This window comes from Haemaphysalis longicornis, unplaced genomic scaffold (genome assembly GCF_048455015.1).
Source record: "Haemaphysalis longicornis isolate Haplotype H1 unplaced genomic scaffold, Haemaphysalis longicornis Haplotype H1 scaffold_27, whole genome shotgun sequence".
In the NCBI taxonomy this organism is placed as follows: domain Eukaryota; kingdom Metazoa; phylum Arthropoda; class Arachnida; order Ixodida; family Ixodidae; genus Haemaphysalis; species Haemaphysalis longicornis.
In genome coordinates this window covers 720,118-743,725 of record NW_027526325.1, presented here as the reverse complement: position 1 = coordinate 743,725, position 23,608 = coordinate 720,118, and the positions used below count along the sequence as shown (strand labels likewise).

At 49.2% G+C, this 23,608-nt stretch overlaps 1 protein-coding gene across 4 annotated transcripts in view; it reads left to right on the top strand.

The window, feature by feature from the left end:
- Positions 1 to 5,278: 5,278 nt before the first annotated feature.
- LOC144172918 (mitochondrial substrate carrier family protein L-like) overlaps positions 5,279 to 23,608 on the top strand; it is a 42,449-nt gene continuing 24,119 nt past the window's right edge. The window contains exons 1-6 of one of the 4 annotated variants that reach the window (XM_077701510.1): positions 5,293 to 5,531; positions 5,742 to 5,895; positions 8,942 to 9,010; positions 20,900 to 20,962; positions 21,072 to 21,144; positions 21,210 to 21,257. In XM_077701510.1, coding sequence (XP_077557636.1) covers positions 5,474 to 5,531; positions 5,742 to 5,895; positions 8,942 to 9,010; positions 20,900 to 20,962; positions 21,072 to 21,144; positions 21,210 to 21,257 — 465 coding nt within the window. In that variant the 5' untranslated portion in view covers positions 5,293 to 5,473. Of the gene's footprint in view, positions 5,532 to 5,741; positions 5,896 to 8,941; positions 9,011 to 20,899; positions 20,963 to 21,071; positions 21,145 to 21,209; positions 21,258 to 23,608 lie in introns of all 4 variants that reach the window. The other 3 variants (XM_077701507.1, XM_077701509.1, XM_077701508.1) reach the window with 3 other exon arrangements.

Sequence of the window (23,608 nt, the reverse complement as noted above, 5' to 3'; positions counted from 1 at the left end):
AAAAGAATTTTCTACCTGACAGAAAATTACCGATCCATGATATGATATAGTTTGGGAAAGGAAAACGCTGAAGTGCGTTAAAAAGAATTCTATACTCAACACTGTCATAAACTTTAGCGACATCAAAGGTAACTAGCACTGCAACTTCTTTTCGTGAGCGTGCCAATTGAATGCGGCTCTCCAGATCAATATGAGCAGACCATATAGAACAGCCCTGCCTGAAACCTACCTGCTTGGGGCTCAAGATGTTTTCGCATTTCTGAAATTCTACTGAGCAGAATTCTTTCTACCAATTTTACCACATTGGAAGTGAGGGATATAGGCCTAATATTATCTATCACGAACCCCAACCCTTTGTGTTTAAGTAGGGGAACAATCTTTGCCAGCCGCCACTCAGGTGGGACCCACGAATGACGTAAGGAGTAGTTAATTACATGCAAAAGAGAGGCGGGGGACTCACTGAACAGAAGTTTTAGCATTTTGACTGTGATGCCATCAGGACCTGGAGCCGCGTCGGGGGCTCGACATAATCCCTCCTCGAGCTCTTCTAGAGTTACTTCTACAAAGTTGTCCTGTCCATATCCGGTAAGGATGGATGGCGCTACTGATGTGAAACGCTGTTGTAATTCCTGTGCAATCCCGTTGAGAAAATCCTGGGTTTCATCTGGGGTAATGATAACCGACTCAAGGTTCTGGTCTGGGGGAGCTACTTTCCAACTCCATAGCACCTTAAACAGGGTGCTTTTTTTCCGTGGGTCCGATAGAAAAGAAAATCGTTGCGTCTTATATTCCTCCTTTGCCTTAAGCAATAGTTCTTTTGAAAATTGCGCGAATGAATTTAAAACTACTCCAATTATCGGGGCACTGGTTGCGAAGCAGCCTCTTCCACGCAGCATTCTGCGTCTCAACTCCCGCGTGCACTCATCGTTCCACCAGAAACTGCAAGGGCCATCCCTAGCCGATGACAATGTGAATTTTGAACGTTCTGTTACTTCGCTAATCAAATTTAAAACCTCCGTAGCTATACTCTCTTCGTCAACTGGGGCCATTGAAGAAAGAGCTGAGCGTAATTCTTTACCAAAGCGCGTCATATCTACGAATGAGTGGACTTTCCAGTTCGGAGTTCGCACTGAGCATAATATTTCGAAAAACACTGGAACGTGATCACTGTTGGTAGCATCAGAAACTATATCCCAGTCTATTATCAGACCTGGCGTAGAAAGAGTCAAGTCCACGACTGAGCGGGACTGGCCCCTTACGCAAGTCACCCCGGAGTTATGACATGAAAGGTTGTGATCTCCAATCCATTCCCATAATCTCCTACCGCATGCATCCGTGCGGAAGCCCCAGGATACGTGGTGAGAGTTGAAATCACCTGCTAAAACACCGTGGGGTTTGCATGAGGCGAGAGCGGTATCTAATGGTTTCGTCGATGCAACACCAGATGGGAAGTATGCATTAATCACTGTAAATAGAGTAGAGTTTGGAAGACAGATGTCAACGCCCAAAATTTCGCATTCACTTGATGACAGTGTAAAAGAAATAGACGCCCTGTGGCAGAATGCCGTGGAAACTAATGTAAGCAAGCCTCCGCCCCTACCTTGCCCGTCCAAGCGGAACGAGCGAAAGTTACGGACGGTAAAAGATTTAGAGGCAGATAGCCATGTTTCCTGGAGCAGAATAATATCCGGGGAGAGCTTAGATATTTGATAGGAGAGGTCAGGAGAAGCACTAATCGCGGAGCGGCAATTCCATTGCAAAACCGCGACTCGAACTGTGCAGAATCGATTGCCTGTTTTACAATGTCTCCAGACTTAGAAAAGAGAGCCATACCTTTTTTCGTTTTTGACTTAGGTCCCTTGTCTGTTTTTACATCTGTGGGAGAGCGAGTCCTCTTGTTTTTGAGTGGAGACGAAGGAAAAGCATTCTCCATCTCAGAAGAGCTATCCTCAGTGGATGAGGAGACCGGGAGGGCATACATGCTTTCAGGGGGCTGGGAAGCAGCGAGGTTTGTATTCGATGCCAAATGCACTCCAGTGGTTGTCATGGAGGAGCTGGATGTAGACGCACTCATCCCCTGAATACCCTGAGCTGATGATGAAGCAGAAGTTAACGGGAGAGCAGTGTCTGCAATGATTTCCGGATGCTGAGGGCGAGGAGAAGAAGGGAGAAGGGGAACCGCCAGAATAAACTCCGAAAGCTTCGCTGTCAGCAGCTGCATCTGGGCAAGGCACTGGGACATCGTGAGCACCAGCGGCTCCACATGTTTCGCAACTGCCTCCTCTGCTGCCGCGTCCATCATGCTTTTCAAAGTCGTCTCCGTAAGAGGGATCTGTTTAGACGTAGCACCTGCATGGCTAACGGCCCGTTCCTTGGCAGTAGCTAGCTTCACCGCGCGAGCACCGGCGTTTCTCGATCCTCTCCTCTCCAATCCTCTCCTCTCCTCTCTCCTGCGCACGAGCGGTGCAGCTGATTGAGTCCGCCGGGTGATCCTCGCCACAAAGGCAACATTTCACATCACCGCTGCACTGGGAATCCGCGTGCTCTTCACCGCAAGTACAGCATCGAGCTACTGACTTACAGCCTCCCTGACTGTGGCCATAGGGCCAGCATTTGCGACACTGCAACGGTCTAGGTTTGAGGGGTTCGACTCGGAACAAAAGTGGCCACACTTTAATTTCTGATGGGCATGAGCGGCCAACGAAGGTGGCAATCACCGATTCAGTTGGTACTCTGGTCTCATTTACTACACGATTACATCGGTAGACGGAGATTGCGCCAGCCTTATTGCTCGAGCACCTCCGGGGTAGTCAGGGCAGCGCTGACACCGCGAATCAATCCTTTCAAGCAAGCTAGATGGGGGATAAAGGCGCTTACCGGAACCGACGCAAACGTCGAGCAGGCAAGCAGGTCCACAAGGCATTCTTTACCTAGACCGGCACAAAATTCCTCCCCTGCCGAGAGGCCTTACCTCCGTGATCTTTTTGAAATGGGCGGTGGCCGCCCTCAAGTCGTTTTTGATGGAGCTCGGGTTGTTCCGGCGAATGAAACCGCCGTTGGAAGGCACCAGGGCCACGGGGGTGCTCGTCACACCGCCACTTGTAAACTCATCCAACGGGAGTTCCTGGGTAGGGAGGGACGCCGACCGGGGCGATGTGCCCCGGCCGGGAGAGTTGCCATTCATCTCTTCCGAAGTCACTGCCTCACCTGCGCGAACAAAACACAGAGAAAAGGGCAAAGGGGAGATACAAGCATAGCCAAAAATCAAAAGAAAAAACTCTCAGGTGAGCAGCCGAGAACCCGGCCAAGCACCCACGACAGCTGACGTGTCGTGCTGCAGCAAGCTCAGTCGACGTCAGTCACCTGAAAACAATGTAAAATAGTTAACTCGTTTCTTCTTGTCTTCTTTTTCTTTTATAGTGGAGGGTGCTTCTCTTTTTTCAGGTTTTTTGAGTTGACTGTTTTTCACGATTGATTCAGTTATTTAAGCATTCTGGAGTAGACATATTCTCATTACAACTGAGCAGACGTCGCCTGACGTTTACCATGCTAAGCGTAACACGTGCACCATGCATGCTCACCATGAGCACGGACGAGTTGCAGTGCATGAATGAAGATGGCACAGAATTCTTTTATCAGCATGTAACCAAGAGTCACATACTGGAGCAAAATCATGGGCATCTTATGTGCGTAGAAATAATAGCAGTTGCCCTGCCAGTTGGAAAACATACAATTCAAACAACGCAGATGCTAATCAATACAATTCCTTCTGCTTAGAAATGGCCTCTTTCCTGTATTTTCTAGTTTATAAATGTAACATGACGCTTGGCTGCAGCAGCTCTGATAAACTAGAAAGTGTCAACAATGAAGAGATGGGCATTGCTTCCATATATAATTTACAGAGATAATTTTTTTTACCATTTTTATGTGAAATTTCCTAGGCGAGTCTTTGGATCTTGGTGAGAAACTGTTACAATGCACAAAGTAAAACGTGGTGGACAAAGGGCATTGCTAGCATGTGACATTTATGTACGTGAAAGAATGCAAGATAAAATTTCTATACATCTTCCTGTTTCCTTTTCCTGTGTCTGCATGTTGAAAGCGCCTTTATTTACCAAAAGAAGGCCGAGTGGGAAGAGGGGTGTGAAACGCTTGGCCTCGGTGACTTTCTTGCACAGCTTAACCGCCATGCGGAAAAGCCAACTTTAACAGCTCGAGGCAAGGTGTACATAACACATATGAGCACAGGTGCACGTTCTCCCGTTTGTACTCAGGAGTTCCTGTAGAACATGCTTTAGTTAACTGCTGCGTAGTCAGTTAAAACTGGTGTTTTGTGCGCCGCCGAAACCACAACGCGCTAAGAGGCACGGGGCAGCGTTGTAGACATCTCACTCGGGGATCTTTAGTGTAGATCGAAACATCGGGTACGCACAGTAATTTTTCGCCTTCATCGTAAATTCAACGCAGCCTTGGCTGCCGGGAATCGAACCCGAGACATTTGTACCCCCTGCAGCCATGAGAGACCATGCGAGATCTGAGCAATCTGGCGCCTGATAAATCTTATTAAGGCGAATAAAGCCGCCGTGGAACATTATTTAGAGAGTTGGCAATACCCTGGAATGAACAGCGTCGGGCTACACATACTTGCTTACACAAAACTCAAAAATAAAATAAACAACAAATGACGCGGCCGGCCCGACCCAACATACGATATGTTGATCGTATGTTCTGTTTCTGTTCCTGGCTCTATTCAAATTCAAACGCGTCGTCAACGGCCCTGTGGGCAGCCATAATCTATTTCACGCCCATGACTACAGCGCAAACTTTGCCGTGACCGAAAAGGTACGTTGCCGTTCGTACGGAGGTCGCGTCAACCCGCCACCAAGCAAGCTCGGTAGCGTTTCTGACTGCGCCTCATAGATGGCGCTATATGGGTAGTGCGTATAGCAATTTCCGGTGGGACTTCACTACGTAATACATCGTCCTTTTTCTTAAACCATGACGTCACATTCGGCAAAAAAAAGTTGCTTTTTTTTGTTTTTTGATGTCTAATTGGCGCATGCGCAGAAGTGCTCGTCCACCGTTCCTGAACGTCAGGTGTCGGGAGAAGCACCAGCAGCACCACCGTACGAAAAACGTTTTTTTCTACACAACACATGAAATTTAAAATACTGCTCCCAGTGCGACTTGCGTTTCCTCTGGACAGAATTTTTACTAACAGCTGCCGTGATTTAACGTCATGATTTTACCAGTAATTTACTTCGGCTGTGGCTTCGAGTGAGGCTGCCGCTACGCCGGTCAATCCAAGACACTCATAAAAAAGTGCGGTCGCGCCTGAGGCAATCGCAGCCGATATCTTCTGCTATCGTAACTCGCGCTGCCAAGGTCGCGAAAGTTATGCCATTTGCGTCTACGCGCCTTGCAAGCCAGGAATAAGTCCAGCTGCCGTTCTGCTGTCTGAGGAAACCGCAAGATGACACACAATGAAGAACGAACACACTGGTTCAAGGAAGGGGCTATCGGCCTCGGCGGTGAGTCGAGCCAGCTCCACAACCACGTTTATACGCCAGGAAACTTGGTGTGCTTATTTTGTGGCGCTTTTTGCTCCCGGAAAACTCGTTTATTTCAGCTGCAGCCGAGCTTGTGAGCACGCGGAATTCGGCTAGGCTCGTTCCTAAAACAAGCCTCGAGTTAGAAGCGTACGAGATCGTTGCTGATGCCCTGTCCACCTCTCATTCCAGTCGGCGTGCTCTACGGAGTCACCAATGTCTGCGTGGGCCACCCTTTTGACACGATTAAGACGAAAATGCAAGCGCAAGCTGGCTTCGAACGCTGCAGCATGTATCAGTCTTTCCGGAAAACACTCCGCACGGGCGGGGTGGTCGGGCTCTACAGGTTGGCTACCCTTTTAGCTGCTTCTCGTGCTCCGCCCTTTTTTCGCCCTTTCGGGTTTTTAACTCTGCCCGCAAATAACCTTCTCTTTGGATGGATCCAACTCGCGGGTTGACTGCCGCCGGAGGGCAGCAAATTACCGCAGTAATAGATTTTGAACCGGCCAGAGTCTGAGCGGCAGTTTTATATGTGCATGTTCGCACTTTATAGCGTTAGACGTAAGTGCACTCATCGCTCAAATCACGTCCGCTTCAGAACTCGCAGTGGCAGCCGTCTTGACTGGACAAAGTCATTGTTATTAATTACCTTTTAATAATTACAAATGATCGGTTTTAACTATGGTGAGGGCGACATTGGATGTACAGCGTGTGTTGGAGGATGTGCGCTCCGTTGTTCGCATTTCTTTTGATCCCCCCTGTACAGGGGGGATTAAAAGAAATGCGAACAACGGAGCGCACAGCCTCCGACGCAGTCTGCACCGTCTGGCTGCAAAGACAGTGAACTGCGCGCATGCTCACTCCTTCGAGAGCGTTGGAGAGTGTGGCCTACATTTAATGGAAATGCTTGATCAAGAAGTGATGCCGTTTGTTTATTTTGAGGCGCCTTTTCACGCTACGTCGCCACTGAGCAGGACGATCGTTGCAGGGCATCATGCTAGCTGAAATCAGCCTGCTGCACGCTTGGCTGTCGAATGTAGTAGATAACACGATGCTCAGTGGCGACAGAGCATAAAAAGACGCCTCAAAATAAATGGCCCGCGTCGCTTCTTTATCAGGCATTTCCCCTAACAGTAGGCCACACTCTCAAATGCTCGGAAAGAACTACGCATGCGCGCAGTTTACCGACAGTGCAGCCAGACGGTGCGGCATGCGTCGGAGGCTGTGTGCTCCGTTCGTATTTCTTTTAATCCCCCCTGTAACTTTAGCAATGATTACAGTTACGTCTGGCTACTGGCACACGCACACACCTCACATCTGCATTACAAATCGCAGTAAGAGAAGTCTCTGTGGACGTACCTATAGAGGGTTAAACTGAGAGCTAAATAGCTGGTTAACCTAGTGGGTTAGACTGCCTCTGCTCACTGACTACCCAGAGTCACCTATTATTTGTTACTGATGTTACAAAGGGTGCCTAAGGTGGCTAAGCTGTGTCTAAGGGTGCGTTGGACGTAGCCAAAAAAATTCGTAAAGATATAGCGGCGTATTCCATTGCACTAAGACCTCTTCGATTTGTATAACTTTAAGCCACCTTAGCGCGCTCATCCAGGCGCTTAGCGGCATGCAGCTGAACTTGCATGGTTCCGTCCCGAGGAGCTGGCGCTGCTGCCGACCTTCCTTAATTTTCACCCAACCAGCCAAACCGCTTTCGCTCACTGACTAGCCGGCAACACTGTTAATTATAATCGTCATTAATAATTGCAGGTGATTGAACTGACTCTATGGCTCGGTCCGGACGGGACTTGAAATATCCACTCCACTGCCTCACGCCCATTTCACAACAGCCAGTGAGGGCTGCAGTGGTTCTTGAGTTCACCCAGCTGGCCAGACCGCTTCCACCCACTGACTAGCCAGGGTCACTGTTAATCGAAAATCACTATTAACAATTAGAGATTATTGTACGTAACTTCAGTGACGGATACGTTGGCCCATTGGTTTCAGTGAGTAGTAGTGGTTCGGCCGGTTGGGTAAAAATTAAGACTGAGTGCTCTCACCGTGGGAATTGTAAAGCGGGCGTGAAGTATAGCGATTACGAAACGCTATAGATCCGCAACAAAAAGGAATGGCTCCGAGAGATTAAAACCCAAGACTGTAAGCACAGGCATAACATCTATACACCCACTCACATGACGGCAAATGGTGTCTGATCAGCTGTTTTTCCTTCCCCCTGGACGGAAGTCAACACGTTTCATTTCGCGTTCCGTCTGGAAGGACATTCCTTATTGTTCCTTCTCGATGGTACACCAGGCAATTCCAAAAAAAAGGAAAGAAAGAAAAAAGAAAAAAAAAAGTGCGGCAGGTGCTTTAACATCGTTGCACGCCACGATGGCACGTCCATGTGTTACCCAATTCACAGTTTGCCCGCTCAGGTTACAATGTCTTGGGCGCTCATTTTGTGGTTCAGTTCAAGCATCAGAAAACGCACATTCCAGGGTTATAGAGACTTGCGCGAGGGCGAGATAGATTTTACATCAATTGTTGCACGCCGAAAATCTCTTGCTTCTGCTGCAGCGTACAAGCAGCACTTGGGCTTTTTGGACTCAGCACGTAATCTCTGAGAAACAATCTGAAGTTTTTTTTTTTTTTTTTGAACGCTGTCGATGTCAAGGACAGTTCTCGGACTATCCGCAAACTGATTGTTGAAGAGCCCCACTGGCACCGCAGAGCTGGCCTGCAGGAAGTCTGTCAAGACGTACTACGCTGGACCGACTGCCAGACCTGCCCGAGAGCAGTGTGCGGGAATCGATCATGCTCGCTGGCATGGTCCTACCTTCACGCCCGACATTCCTCGGCCCATTTTGCTTACATTTGACCCTAGCCCATGTCAAACTAGCGATGGCGTGGGCCTCAAACGCTGCAGTGGTACGGTGCAGGATTGCTGCATTTGATCCCAGACCTTAGTGAAAGCTGTAACTGACGCTTCAAATGACCTGTGGTGCAACTCAAGAACACGAAAAAAAGAGAAATACAGGGTAATAAATTGCAGGAGGGTTTGCTGAAGGGCCAGTTGGTTTTTCTTAATGTTCAGGGTAAGGTTTGGAATGGTTAGATTCATGGCTCATGCAGTAAATGCATGACCATTTAGCGATCAATGGTTTGAGATAACCACGCTAGTTTTGAGCCACTCTGGGTGCTGCACGTCTGATGTATCTATCAGATGTTTTGCGGGTACATCTGATGTATTTTTAGACACAACAGTGATAATGGCAGAATGTTGGATGTAACTGTAGCGATGTTTATGTGGATGTAACTTTAGCAATGATTAGTTATGTCTGGACGTAACACTAGATGCTGTCAAGAGAAAAGATAAAAAGCCTGTTTTGTCCTTTCAGGGGTTGCATTCCACCGCTGCTGGGATCTGGCATCTACCGTTCAGTGCAGTTTGCTGTCTTCGAAGCAGTGTAAGTGACCCATGATCCACAATATGCATCCTTCATCTCGCTTTGTTTCCTTGCATTGCTTCGTGCGGCCTTCGCCTGTTGTTCTTATAGGTCGCAGAGCACCGCACAACTGATAGGGCCAGGAAGACACTTCATTGCGCATCTCTCGACCTCCCTTCTTTATGTGCACTAGATATTTGCCCCAGGGGTGAGTTTGAGGGACCAGATATTTTTGGCCTGGTCACTGTATGGGAGAGTGTTTCTATTTTTATTATTTCTTTAACCTTGCTGCTTTGATAACGCGGTTTACAGTGGTAAAGTTTGCAGAAAAACTTGTGAAAGTGTTCGAACGACTGTTCGAAAATTCGGAAGGCACAGCCTAGGCATCTTGCTGCTGAGCTAGAAGTCGGGGTAACGATGACTGTGTGCTCTTCATGGGGGTGTGAACAAGAGAGAGTCCAGCCTCAAGGGCCATGCCATGTCCCCAATTAGCCTGAAGCTCTCACTACATTCTACTCTCACTTCGGGTTTGTGTCGCCAGTGGCGTCGCCAAGGGGGTCCCCGGGTACCAGCCCCTCGGTAAAGGAACTGGGGAGACGGCACAAGTGGCTGTGGCGTCGTCTTTCTCACACTCCTGCCATGTGTCGCTGCTGATGAGCGCCCTCCTCCGCGCACTTTCCCCAGGCGCTGCTCTGTTCGGCGCTCATCTGGACCACTTGACGTTTGCGCAGGAGGTTCAGGCACGATTTGCAATAACAAACGCGCTGCGAGATGATGGCAGAGCAGCGTGCGCTGCTGTGTGTTCGCCGGTCACGCGATCGCTGCCTCAGACACAGCCCATATGCGCACAAATTTCGCAGTAGGGAGCATAGTAATTGTCGGTGCTTTTGGTTTGTGCCTCGTCTGTTGGTGTTACCAATTGTTTAAATACATTGTGTAAACCCAGAACAGTCTCGCTTACCTGTGCAAGCATCTGCTGTCTTTCTATAAAAATTAGGCCATGGGGAGTGTCTGTTATGCAACAGAAAGTGACCCCTGGAGCTAAAAAGTATGTGCCCATGCCAGTGGTTTACGCATGACGCGTGGCCTGCCCATTGCGAGGTAACGTGTGGCCAGCCGCCTTTGTCGATCGAGCTGTGCTTCACGCTCTGCTGAGACAGACGGGGAGACTCGCTGTCGCCCATGTGCCGCCCACCCTTGCCATGGTGTGGGGACATGAGAGGGTGCCTGCGTCATCGGCGAGCCCAGCCAGTCTATCTGCAAGGGGTGGGGGGCCCCCTGGCTTTTTTGGATTCATACCCCCGAGAAGATGACCCCTTAGGTCGTAGAGAAGGTCTAGTCAATGATGTTTATCCACTTCTTGTATCTTTGGCTTTGCCAAATTTTGGTGAATCATCAAGGCTACTACCCTCCTCATCATCAATACCACCACCACCGATGGAAACTGAGCCCCCCTCAGAAAGAACCTAGATCCGCCCCTACCTCCAACTCATCTCCAACCTGGTTTTTTCGCGCATGCGCATTGTCCAGAGGAGTTCTCTGTGCACACGGGACACGGCGACCATTGGTGTGTGTGTGCTACCGATCGAGAGAGGGCCTCACTTCCACGGTTGCCCATGGGTATATATTCGAAGGTGAATAAAGTTGGGGTCAGTTGCCGTTTTGTCACGTTGGGGTCACGTTTCCTTCTTGAAATGCCTTAAGGCAGCGAAAAATGGCAAGAGGCAAAAGTGGCGTTATGTTTGTGAATAGGGGGGCCTTGTTTGTTTGTGAACTTGCTTCTTTGGAGCGTCGTATAGGGCCCAATTTTGTGCAAAAGCAGCAGGCGCAACTCTTGCGGTTTCTCACTGTAAACTAGATCCTTGAACTGTAAGTTCGTCTTCACTGATGTCTAGTGTTTTGGCTTTGTTTCTGCTTTATTCCCGTAAGCCTTAGCTCAAAACCTGCACGTAAGAAAACCAGAAAAGAGAAGAGAGAGCAAGAGGGGAGCTTCGGCCATCTGCTCTGTTTCGGGCCTTCCTCATGCCAGTGCCGGTAGTGTGCAGTATCTTGTAATCCTCTGTGGCCGTGGCAGTCATGCAGGAGGAGCCAACCAGAGGAGCCACCTTTCTGGCGCCTTGGGGAACGACCTTGGGGCACGTTTCAAAGCATGCAGTGCGGTAGCAGGCACCAGAGGAGGTTGCAAAACTCCTTTAGCGTTGGTTTCAAGACCCTGCATTGCTCTGTTTTTAAAAAAAATTTATTCACTTGTGCTGGCCACACTCAGTAGTTATAAACAGAAAGTTGCCTTGTTTACAGCATATATTTAATGCTGTTCGTTTTCGGGTTTTATAGATTTTTAAAATTGGGGGTAACATCGGGTGCTATTTTTCAAACAAATAATGGGGAAAAGTCCGGTTTTTCTGTAAAACCATTCTGAAATTTGGGTTTTTTCCCCGGTTAATTCTGCAGATGTACTATGTTATACACTCTGTTCGTTTTGTCAGAAGGTATCAAGAGCTTCTTAATTCACACATTAAAATTGGTTTTGTTTCAAGCTGGTAATGGGGGGGAAATCAGTTTTCTGGAAAATACTTCCGGGAGTTTTGGTGTTTCTTGGGAAATGAATGAGTAATTATGAGAGCAAAGAGCATTGATAACTTCTAAGGAATGAGACATTTTATTCCTGAAAAGCCTGCCATCGATTTTTTACACATCCTTGTTTACATACACTATCATCTGCATGTGCAACATGTCGGCCTCCATTCGAGACCTGTCCGATTGTTGAACGTTCCTCAGCTGGGAGAAAGTTCTCTCGACATCACAGCTTCTGTTAGCTGGGCAATGTCAGCGCCGCATTTTCCAGCCTGGGGTAGCGAGCAGCAGAGTCATGCCAATATACAATGGGGTCGAAAGCTGTGTTTGTGGAGCTTGCTTCCGGAAGTTAGTGGTTGAGAGCGGCAAACTGCCGGCCCACAATTGTGCAGATCGCTGCTTTGAAAAGGTCCATTCAGGGACAGACAGACAGACAGACAGACAGACAAAGAACTTTATTAGAGGTCTTTAGGGGCTATCCTGGATGGCCTCTAAGGATCTTCATCAGGTAGTCGCTGGCCACACCCGCGCAGGAGGTGAGAGACCTTGGTCTTCCGCCCTCTCGCAGGCCCTCTGGACAGCCGTGAGTTGCTTGTGCGGATCGTTGCTCGAGAGAGCACTTGTCCATTCGTGCTCGGTGCTGTAGTCCGTGGCCGTACGCAACGCAGGACATTGCCAGAGCATGTGTTTAAGATTGCAGTAAGCCTCTGAGCAGTTAAAGGAGTACTGACACGAAATTTCTCGCTTTCAGTTCTTATGCTGTAAAGAATACCTATTGGCCCAGTAATTACGAAAATCGAACCGAAAGCCGTCAGCCGCCAACACAGAATTAATTATAGCACGTTTATTGCAACCAGTTTCAAATTTGGTCGCCGCGCGGGAAAATGGCCCTTCGAAGGCCAGCCTGCAAGCGGGCCAGCCTTACGTCACTGTCTCACCCGTGACGTCAGGGACGTTTTTCTTTCCTCCATGCGTTCGCCGCATCGTCTGCTACGATTGCACATGGTCCGCGACTCGCCCGCGCAGTCGACATGTCTGAATCGTCAGACTCGGATGAGTCACTGCCACCCGACAGACAGAACAACTTTATTTGGCCAGGCGATTAGGCCGGTGATGTCTTCGCCGTCGTCCGTTTTTTAATATCACTGCGGCTCGAACCGGCGCAGACCGTGATAGCAATAGCTTGTCGCCACTCTTCTAATCAATCTGATCACGAAAAAGAAGCTCCACATGTGAGAAAGTAGATGTTAATGTGTTGAAAAATTGTGCTAGGGGTTGTTATCAGCGCTGAATTTAAAAGTGGCGTTCAGATATTTGCCGCGATGGTAAGCCTACCCTGACCGGCAGCGGACTTTGGGCGCTCCGACCCAGCACTGCCGGCACCGCGGTGCGGCGAGCGGCCGAAAGATGGCGCCAGCTGCGCGCTAGAATCAAAACAGGCCGCGGCAGATGTCTTGGTCACCGATCGCTGAAACGGAAATTATTGCCGAAATAGAGCTCAGTATGCGAAAAAGGGGATGATAGTGTGGTGAAAAGTTGTGTAAGGGATGGTCATTCGCAGTTGTACAGATACCAGCGATCAAATAGTCGCCACGATACTAAGTTCCCAACACCCAAGGTGACCCGTGCAACCCCGAGCCCGCTGGCTTGGGCGACAGTTCTTGCGGCCGCCGGCGCGCACGAACTCAGTCCACGTTTAGCGCTGCATGTCGTCGCGTGGAAAATAATGCATCTTGGCGTCGTCGTCGATTTGCTCAGACAGGCTTCCACGAGCAGTACTTCGCATACTGCGAGCTTGCCATAGCACAACTTGGGCGAGCTCGGCGACGCCCACCGCCGCGTCGCGGCGGTGCCCGTCGACATCGCGCAGTTTTCGGCACCCGTGCCGAACACCATGCGCCGGCAACGAACTGAAGAGCAAAGACGTCGAACACGCAACGTTTACAAGCATTGCTCACACAGCTACGCCCAACGTTACTAGATTATTTGCTACGCCCACGTCTCCTGCCCAAACGAATACCACCGACAACAGCAGCGCAGGATATCGTTTCCGGTTCTGAAAACGACTATATGACGTGACCCTGAACCGGCCAGACACGCAGGCCAATGTTCCGTCACGCCGAAAGCGATGGCGCTAGTGCTGCCGATTTGTGGAAGCTCGCGGCCTAGGACAATCAAAATCGATTTTAGATGTGATTCCAGCCTCGGATCACAGCAAAAAGTTCTGTGAGGCATCTGTACAAACTACTGAAGCCAATTATATCATTTTTTAGGTATCAAAATTTGGTGTCAGTACTCCTTTAAGGCAATTAGGTTCAATGGAAGGCAGGATAAGGCTGAACCTGCTTCTAGTCGGAAACGTATTCGTCTGTAGCATTCGGAAAGCTATGGATTGTGGTCGTGTGAGCTTGGGGTGAGGTAATGGGAGTGTCCTCCGGGATAGCTGATAGTGGGAAATGATTTCATGAAAAGTGAGTAAGGGTCTCTGTACTCGCCCAGCCTGTCACTCGGCATAGCGTTGGGACCGGCGCGGCACGTGAAACCTCGCGCACGGTCGTTAGCTAACTCGTTGACATTGGCGATTTCTTTGTGTACTGTGTGTCCCATGTGCGCGGGGAACCATGTAATTTTGTGGAAGGCTTCTTCGCTGCGTGCGGTGAGAATTTTGGCTGAGTCGGTCGCAATCCTCCCCAACAAGAAGGCCCTGGCCGCGGAGTGAGAATGCGTATATACGTTGGGCCGTGACAAGTCTTGCATTGCTTGAGCTATCGCCACTTGCTCGGCTATGACTGCAGTCGGTGCTTTGATGGTTGCCGCGGATAGAACGGTCCCTGCGAAGTCCACCGCTACCGTCGTGAAAAGTCCGGGGGTTGCATGCTGGACGTCTACAAACGCCGTTTTTGTGGGGTTCTTCGCTGCGTGTTGTAGGAGGGCTCGCGCTCTGGCTGCGCGTCTTCCCTCATTATGCTGCGGATGCACGTTCCGTGGGATAGGCTCAACATGTATGGTTTCCCGTGTATATGGGGGGAGCTGGACGGTATGTTTCTCTAGGTATGCTGCTCTATAGCCCAGGGTGCGCAGGATCTGGCGACCCGCTCTCTTTGTGAGAAGACGTTGTGTCTGGGCAGTGCTTTGTGCTTTTATAACTTCATCCAGGGTATTGTGCACCCCAAGAAGTTCCAACCTTTCAGTGCTTGCCGTGATGGGGATACCCATGACTCTCTTGATGCTCTTGCGCATAAGTGTATTGATCTTTGTTTCCTCCGCTTTGGACCAGTCAAGTGCCGCTGCCACATAGTTTATGTGGCTCATGAGGAAAGCGTGGTATAATCTAAACAGGTTGCTTTCCGTTAGGCCTCCACGTCGGTTGGATACAGGGATGATGAGTCTAATCATGTTTTCTGTTTTAGTGGGTGAGCTTCTCCATGGTTTTCATATTGCTGCCCTGTGCTTGTGTAAGGAGCCCAAGGATACGAATACATTCCACTTTAGGGATGGGTTGGCCATTCTTTGTATGTAAGTTGATGTCCGTGTGCTCCGGCGGCGGCATTCCGCGTCCACCTTTTCGGGAGGACCGGTAGAGAAGAAGCTCATATTTGGAGGGTGAGAGGTTTAGTCCCGTTCCTACCAGGAAGCTCTCTGTGACCTCAAGCGCTTGTTGTAACCTCTGTGCGATGTCGGCGTCGGACCCGCCTCTGCTCCACACCGTGATGTCATCAGCGTAGAGCGCATGGTGTACCCCTGGAATCTGTGCGAGTTGCTCCGACAGCTTCTTCATTGCAATGTTAAATAACAGCGGCGAAATGACCGCCCCCTGTGGTGTGCCTTGGGCTCCCAGAGTGTACTCGGCAGACTTGACGTGCCTGATTTTTAGCGTGGCCTTCCTGTTCCGGAGAAGAGATCGAACATAGTTGTGAAAATTTTTACCCACGTTCATCTGGGATATGGCTTGCAGGAGATACTTGTGTGAGACTGTATCGAAAGCCTTAGTAAGGTCGAGGCAAGGATTGCTCCTACATCCTTGGTGTGACGGTCGATGATTTGGTGCTTGATCATTAGCATCGCATCCTGGGTAGAGAGACCTTGGCGAAAACCCAGCATGTTATATGGGAAAAGGTCATTGCTCTCAATATATTGAGATATGGGGTTGCGTATAACTTGCTCGATGACGAAATCGGGACTAACCCGATTCTCTTGAAACATGTCCGGGGTGTGAAAATCAAGTAAAATCGGGTTTGATTTGACCCGAAAACGAACAACCCTACATATATTGAACTGACTAGCTTGAAAAAGTCTAGCGGGGAAATTGATAGGGCATAGCTATTGAGGAATTGTGCTTGATGCGTTGGTATGATCACAACGGTATCATTCGGTCTGACCAAGTAGGAGTTGTAAGGCTGTCAGGCTTCTTATGTTTTTAGGGGCGAAGCCCCTTAGTTCTTTCGTGACCGTGCAATAGGCTATCATTCACGGGTGAACAATGATTTTGAAACCTTCTGCAAAAAGTAAAAACGCTGCTATTTGGACAACTAATGCCATCCGGCGTGTTCACTGGAAACTCCTTTTTTCAGTTTCATTGCTGTTTGTTTACATTCCACGTGGGTAGACTGCATTGCGAGTGAAATTTGAACCCAAGGTAGCAGTGAGTTGGGCAAAAACGGTGTCCTGTTTTACTGCGCGCTCTGCAAAGGCGGACAGTGGTTTCAGGGACTTCGGCCACTGCTGCTGCTGATTTTTTTTTTACCCCAGTAGCCGTGATGACTCCAGCAACAATGTTGATTCTTCAGATTTTAGTTCTGATGAAGACTGTCCCATTCAACAGCCTCAGACTTCGACAGGTGCTGCCAGGGAAGGTTCGTTTTTGACTTTGCCTTCTATTTATGAACAAAATGCGCATAATATCCGATGACTGCGGTACTACTTTCATGTGTAAGGTCTGGACAATGTGTGGCGGGGACATTTTGCCAAATGCACTGCGCCGTATCGCGTTATCACCTTCAAGATAGCCGGCACTTGTGTAAAGTTAGTGCTGCAGAGTGACGCGTGCTGCCTCTCAAGAGCGCTAAATTTTTTTCTTGGTTTTTGCCTTTGCAGTGATAAGGATTTGGCGTGAAAATGCAAACAAGCATGCTTGGCTGCATATTAAAAGGACACTAAAGTGATTTGTAAACATTGCGGGATTACTAGCGCAAATTGTAGTCCGGAGTCCATAGGCCATGTTTTGACCACTCTGAGCGCGTTTACGCGAATTTATTTAGTAGAAAAAGCAATTCGAAAATGCTGCCCTCCTTTCTGCATCCTCGCCCATTTTTTGTGGCGATTTCGTGTGACGTCACGAGGAGACGAGCTGGCAATTGGCTGCGCTACTGCACGGTTAGCCGAACTTCCGATCGAGTCAGTAGGCACAGCGTTTAGGCCGCCGGCCGCCGACGAGTCGTTGCAGTTGGATCGCTCAATTGAAACTAAGCCACCACGCGTTTGTGAATGAAAGAATGTGCCTTTCTTTACTTTGTTAGTTTGTACACTGTATCTAGCTTCAAGTCGAGTCAAGGTCGCCTCACACAAGCGCTGCACAAGGGAACATGCGACGCTTCGCTGACTTTACGCTAGTAGGAAAATCTAAGGCCACTTGAAGGCGGGAGAAGAGTCAACGAAGTCAATAGCGGTACTAAAAAAATAAAATCAACTGAAACTTTTACTGTACAGCGCAAAACTAGGGAGCAGGAAGCACTTCTTTGCGCTGGGGGAACAAGCACAGCGGTCAGCAGCACGACCGCACATCTGCGAACGCTTTACTGTCCAAGAAATGCAATTGCTAGACGTGAGATATTGTGGAAGTTTGGGGGACGCTTACAGCACGGGCGCTATACGACAAATAGTCACCTAAAGTACTTCAAATGATAAGGTATTTGTGTAAACTGGTTATATATTATATACCTTATATATCCAGCCTTGACAGAGCTGGCCTGTGGCTGAGTGGTCTAAGGCGCTAGGTTATCGTTTTGCAAGTCGCAAGTTCGAATCCCCGAGAGTGCATCGTTTTTTTTTTGCCAGTTGATTTTTTCGTTTTCGGCCGATGTTTTCTAAACTGAGTTCACCATTTTTGGGCCGTAACGTTCACTGTTCCACAAGCGAGCTTGCAGAACGCGCGCAGACTGCCACTGACGCTCTAGCGAGTTTTCGTTAGCGGGCTGCTGCTTGCGGGCAGTGGGACAGGCCTGAATCAGCACACCCTTGGCCTGGTGCGAACACGCTTTTTACGATACAGGCGTGAGTGAGGCAAGCTCCGAATATGAGGGAAAAGTGCATGGCCTTTGAACGTCAGCGGTGACGCGGAGGGCGTCATCCAGGGGTTTCCCCAGGCATCGAATCAAGGGGGGGGGGTGTCTCAATGGCTCTGGGGCGACATCGTCCAATCACGGTACCATCTCCTCGCGACCTCACAGCTTTAGTTGGTGCGGCCGCCACAGACCGCGCATGGTAGGTTTTCTTCTTTCCCGCTTTATAAAATAATTAACGACTTATCAACCGGATAAACGATGAAAAGTGTGGTAATTTGAGCCAGTCTACGCAGTGCAAGCAAAAACGGGAGCTTGAAAAATTCACTTCAGTGTCCCTTTAACACGAAGGTGTTTTATGCTGGGATCCACCAAGATTTGACTGACGTCATATCCGTCACGGAAATGACATCGGCAGAAAAAGTTCCACTGACGTGGCTGTGCCAGGATTCGAGCCGGTATCTCTGTCGCCATAACGGGAGGTGCCAGACGTTTTACCCACTGTGCTATGAGCTGAAGCACAGACAGCTGTACGAACATGCCATATATCCTTCCTATAACCTCCTCCATTTAGATGCTGCTGCCATCTAAGAGAGGTGAAGCGAAGTAGTCCATCACAATGATAATGAGCGCCAACAGTTGGCGCCAGCTGAGCTCGTCGTAACGCAACCGTCTGCTGCGTTTGCCCAAGCAACGCGCCAGCAGGTTGTTGCTTGCTAAGCACACCCGCAAGACAGCCCCGCAAATCATACTGTTTCGCTGCAGCGGACCGTGAGCTCACCAAACGATTCTCTGACAACCTGTTCGGTTAAGTTCACATGGTTTGCGATAGTGTGTGATTTCATTCGGGTTTGCGCAGTGCTCCGGCACGTGCAATCCAGTGTATAATTTTGATGCGTCTGTCGGTGTCATACGGACGAAATATAAATAGTGATGTGCAAGTTCATATCGATGCAGAATAAACCTTAAACTCATCCTGTGAAGGCACATTTCAGTTTCGTGTTTTACTTATTTGTATAAAAGTGGGGTCAACCACATTTTTTTTAGAGACCGATTGACTCTCGAGTGGCCTTGTGGAGTAGCACAGCCATCACTGCCGTTAAGTTGGTGGGCCCGCAGAAATCCAGAACTTGGTGTACAGCATTGATGTATATATTCAATCATAGCTTAGGAACGTAGAAACAGTTCGTATATCTTAGAATTCCAAAAATAATTCTTAGGCTGTGTAAAATCACCTATTTGTGTTTTGTGTATACGTTTTTTTTCTGCATTTTCTTGTTTCGTTGACCGATAAGCTGTGAATAATTACAGCTTTCACAAACCTGCTGTTATGTGTTTGAAAGAGAAATGTGTAAGCTACAATTTCATGCGTAGCATTGGTAAACGTATCCAGCAGTTCTAGAGAAAAAAAGTTTTCTGTAAGCACTCAAAATTGGCCCTTTTCCCGCGGTCACAAATGAGTTACGGGCTGTTGGTGTCTCCTGTAATTGTCATCGGTGTAATCTTCGTCTCGTGTAGTCGCGGTACTAGATTTCCGGGGAGCTTGTTTACGCCTCGCACTAGAACACAACGTGCGCTAAAAAAAGAAACACTGGGACACTCGTTTACATCTCGCGCTCGAGCATAATGCGTACTAAAAAAACACTGAGACACTCATGTATGCGTCGCACTAGAATGCTTCGTGCTTCAAAGACTCGAGACTTTTACAACAAAGCTGTATTGTGTACCTCTGCCCCCAAACGGTTTCATCTCCGTTGGCAGAATCGCCAAGGCGCCAAGAATACGCTTATACACTAGATGCTTCGCCACTCCCCGGGTTTCACGTTAGAAGAGGTGGCCCAGGAGTTTTTGCATTGAAAGCTTGCTAGACTTGGCCGGTACAGAAGTGGAGCACAAAAGCGAGGTGGAGCTGCGTTGGGGAAGTCTTGGTGCAACAACAACACGTGCACTCCCCGGAGTACAGAAAACGGGTAGAAATTCACCGGCCCTTCTAGTGTGTGGAGGAGGACAATCAGAGAGGCTGTTCTTGTGGAATGACGAACTGACTGGAGCAGCCAACTACAGCAGCCGACTACAGCTGCCCCTCATAGGTGCTGCTCGGCGCTGCTGGGGCAAACGCACAGTGCACGCACCCAGTGCAGAGGGAAGACAAAGCTTGTCGGGCGGCAGCTCGAACTTTCCCGCCGAGAGCATGCACATTTTCTCATGGCAAGCATGCTTCCTCGTCCCCTGCCTATTCCGGAGTGGATGGGCAACCAGGGGCTTCTCTTCCCAAGGGGTTCACGCAATGCGGTACGAGCGGGGGTGCGGGAAATTTATTGGGGAAGCTATGTGCAGTTTTGCCGTGAAAAACTCGCTAAAATACATAGCACCGGGGTGGTTTGCCTTGTTATTTTGAGGTCATTTTTCTTGTGTGGTGCTGGCGTAGGGCTGCTTTTTTCTTTTTGTGAGCTAAAACCTTTTCTGCTTGCTGGCTTTGCCTGCACATAAACTGGATGTAGAACGCACTGCTCACCCGTGTCTCTGTTGGTGAAACGTTTTTGAAGGGGCGCTCTCAAGACAAAACAGAAGTTTGGTTCATTCAAACGATGGCCTCGTTAGTCCGAGTTGAGAATCCAGGACTCGTGGACGCACTGATAGAACACAAGGGAAGGTACTTTATTAAGAACTAGCGGGGAGGTGACCGGCGTCATCCATGCTTAGGCGCGCACTGCCGCTCTAGGCCCGCGCAATCTGTCCGCTTGGGCTTGACGGAGCACAGTACAGGACAGTTAGAATAATGCTGGCACTACTTTTAACCCAAACTTCACTCCAATAAGCTCATTTCCTGCACTAGAACCTTTGGCGTATTGTGGGCTGATGTGCAATTGGTTGAGGCCAGCAAACGCAAATGCAAGTTAGGCAGGCCTTATAAGCTTGCAGAACATGCTATTTGTGCTTAAATTTAATGCCTCTTATAGCAGCAAGAATGGTGGGGTAAACGATGGAAGTTACAAAGGGTTTTCTTCTGTTCGGCACGTTGCGTTCCATCATAATTTTTTTCATTTTCTGGCTGCAGATACACGTATCTGGACGACACAGTATGCACGACCCAAATTCCACTCACAGCCGGGCTGCAAACGTACGTCCTCTTTGGTGCCCCAAGGAAGTGCAAAGGGCAAAAGAAAAAGAAGCGTGCAGTGTGTTTGTGGCAGCGTTGCGGCATTGACTCTTTGCTTCCACTGTCGCAGGAGGGTCGTTGTAGGAGGCGTCATTGCATCCACGGCACGAGCCATTATCGAGTGCCCACTGGAGTATGCCAAGGTTAGAGCAATTTTTGTCTTGTGATTGCAGTTAGTGGGCGCTACAGTTGGTGTGCCTTTTCACAGATAAGCCGGCAAATTGGCCAGACTTGGACACTGCGGAAGGTGTACACGGTGAGTTGGGGGAGAGGGGGGCAGGGGAGCGTGGCTGGAGTGTTTCACTGGTGCGCAAAACTTGGATAATGCAACTTGGTGACCAAACTGGCTGCTGTAGTCCCGAGAAATATGGCTACTCTGTAGTCTGGGTCAGTGTGTTGTAGCAGTGCCCCGCACGGGGCACCTTGAGTAATCTTGGTGACGGTATTGGCAACACCGCGGACCCCGAGCCCCCATACTCATGCTGTATCCTACCGTGGCTAGGAGTTTTAAGGTGAAGGGTAGAAACCACAAACGGTGGCCGTCGGAGCCGTGGTCAAGCTCCGGCGGATGGGCTCCCTGTCTGTTTACCAGGCAGGGAGCTCCGGGACCTCTCTCGGCATCAGGGTAAACCGAGCGAAGAAAGTACCCCCGTTCCCTGCTTTTTTTCCATGCTGCATGGTTCTTTCAAAATTTTCTAAACCCACTGATCGGCCTCCCAAAAGGGGCCGCACCGAAGCGAATTTTCCCCCATTGCCTGCCCTATTGTTCCAAATACCTGACAACTTTCCCCGGTTCTTGATCATCGCATCCGAAGACAGTACAAAGCCAGTGACGTCTACATCCGTTTTCTTAATAGCTAAGTGCATTGAACATGTTGTAGGAAAACACTACAAAGCCAAGAAACTGACCTCTGGAGAAATCCTTGTAGAAGTAAACAACCCGGCTCAATCAAAAAAGCTCCTTGAACAAACCCTCATTGGCGACCTGAAAATCAGTCACTCCCCACCGAACGCTAAATACTTCCCAAGGTGTCATATCCAAATCTGATCTCTACAATGAAACTGACTCTGACATCCTCGAGGGCCTGCGCGACCAGGGCGTCATTGCAGCAAGGAGGATCACTATGCGTCGAGAAAATCAGGAAATCAAAACCAAACATGTTGTCCTCACCTTTGACCGTAGTACCTTACCTGAATTTGTGAATGCAGGCTTTCTTCGTTGTACCGTCCGACCATATGTCCCCAACCCGCGTCGGTGCTTTAAGTGCCAACGTTATGGGCACAGTACTAACAACTGCCGTGGGCGTTTAACGTGTGCAAAGTGCTCAGAGCATGACCACCCCAAAGAGAATTGCAACAGCACTTTGATCAAATGTCCGAACTGCGGTGGCCCGCACACAGCGTACTCAAGGACGTGTGAAACATTCAAACTTGAGAAGAAAATAATCAATCTTAAAGTCAATGAGAACATCTCTTACCTAGAAGCGCGTAAAAGGCTCAGCGCCTTTGCTTCTGCGAAGTATGCCGACGTGGCTCGCCGGGGGGCGGAGCGGCGTCTAGTCACTGCGGCCACCCAGTACTGTGAAGCAGACTTGGTGCCGCCCCAGCCCCCCGAGGTGCTGCCTAAGGCAGCCAAACCAGCTGACACAACACCTGTGGCACCCGCAAGTGTTGCGTCGGCCACGAGTGCCAGGAGTGACGGCTCTGCCGTCGGTCCCCATCCTCCGGCTACCAGACCTCAGGTGGCCATGGATGTAGATGTGGCGGGTCCTTCGACAACCTCTGCGTCCAACACGCAACAAACTCTGGTGGGAGGGATTCCTTCCTCCACTTCGAACATATTCCGTGTCCCAGCACTCAGACGAGGACATGGAAATGGCACCGTCTCAGCCAGCGCCAAAGGCGGTGAAAGAACAGCGCTCCATGGCGGGGCGGGAAAAAAAGCCAGCAGCCCCCCGTGTCACTGGCACAAATCATACCTAAGTGTGGTAGGTGATACATCCATCCCTAGTCTTCACCAGCCAAAATATTCTTTGAACATTTATGGTAGCACAAATAGTTATGCAGTGTAACTGTAGGGGATTAATTAAAAACCTTGATGATATATATGAAATCCTACACAAAACTCAAGCAACCGTCCTGTGTCTACAAGAGACCCACTTGAACCCTAAGCATACCAACTTCCTAAACCAATACTCAGTATTTAGAAGAGACAGAGACAACTGCTCGCACTGCTCGGGTGGCGTGGCAATCGTTATCCGAAAAGCTGTCCCTTGTCAATCTATTCATTTGCGCACCGGCCTAGAAGCGGTTGCTGTTCGGGCAAATATCTTCAACAAGTTAACAACAATTTGCTCACTGTACATTCCCCCTGAATATCGTCTTTCCAGTTACGAATTTGAGTCCCTTATAGATCAACTGCCAGAACCGTTTTTACTAGTTGGTGACCTTAATGCGCACAGCCCACTATGGGGATCGGAACGCACAGATTCCCGGGGCCGCTTGATAGAAAACTTTATCTTGTCATCCGGAGTTTGTCTCTTTAACAAAAAGCAGCCGGCATACTACAATACAGCACACCACACATATTCACACATTGATCTGGCT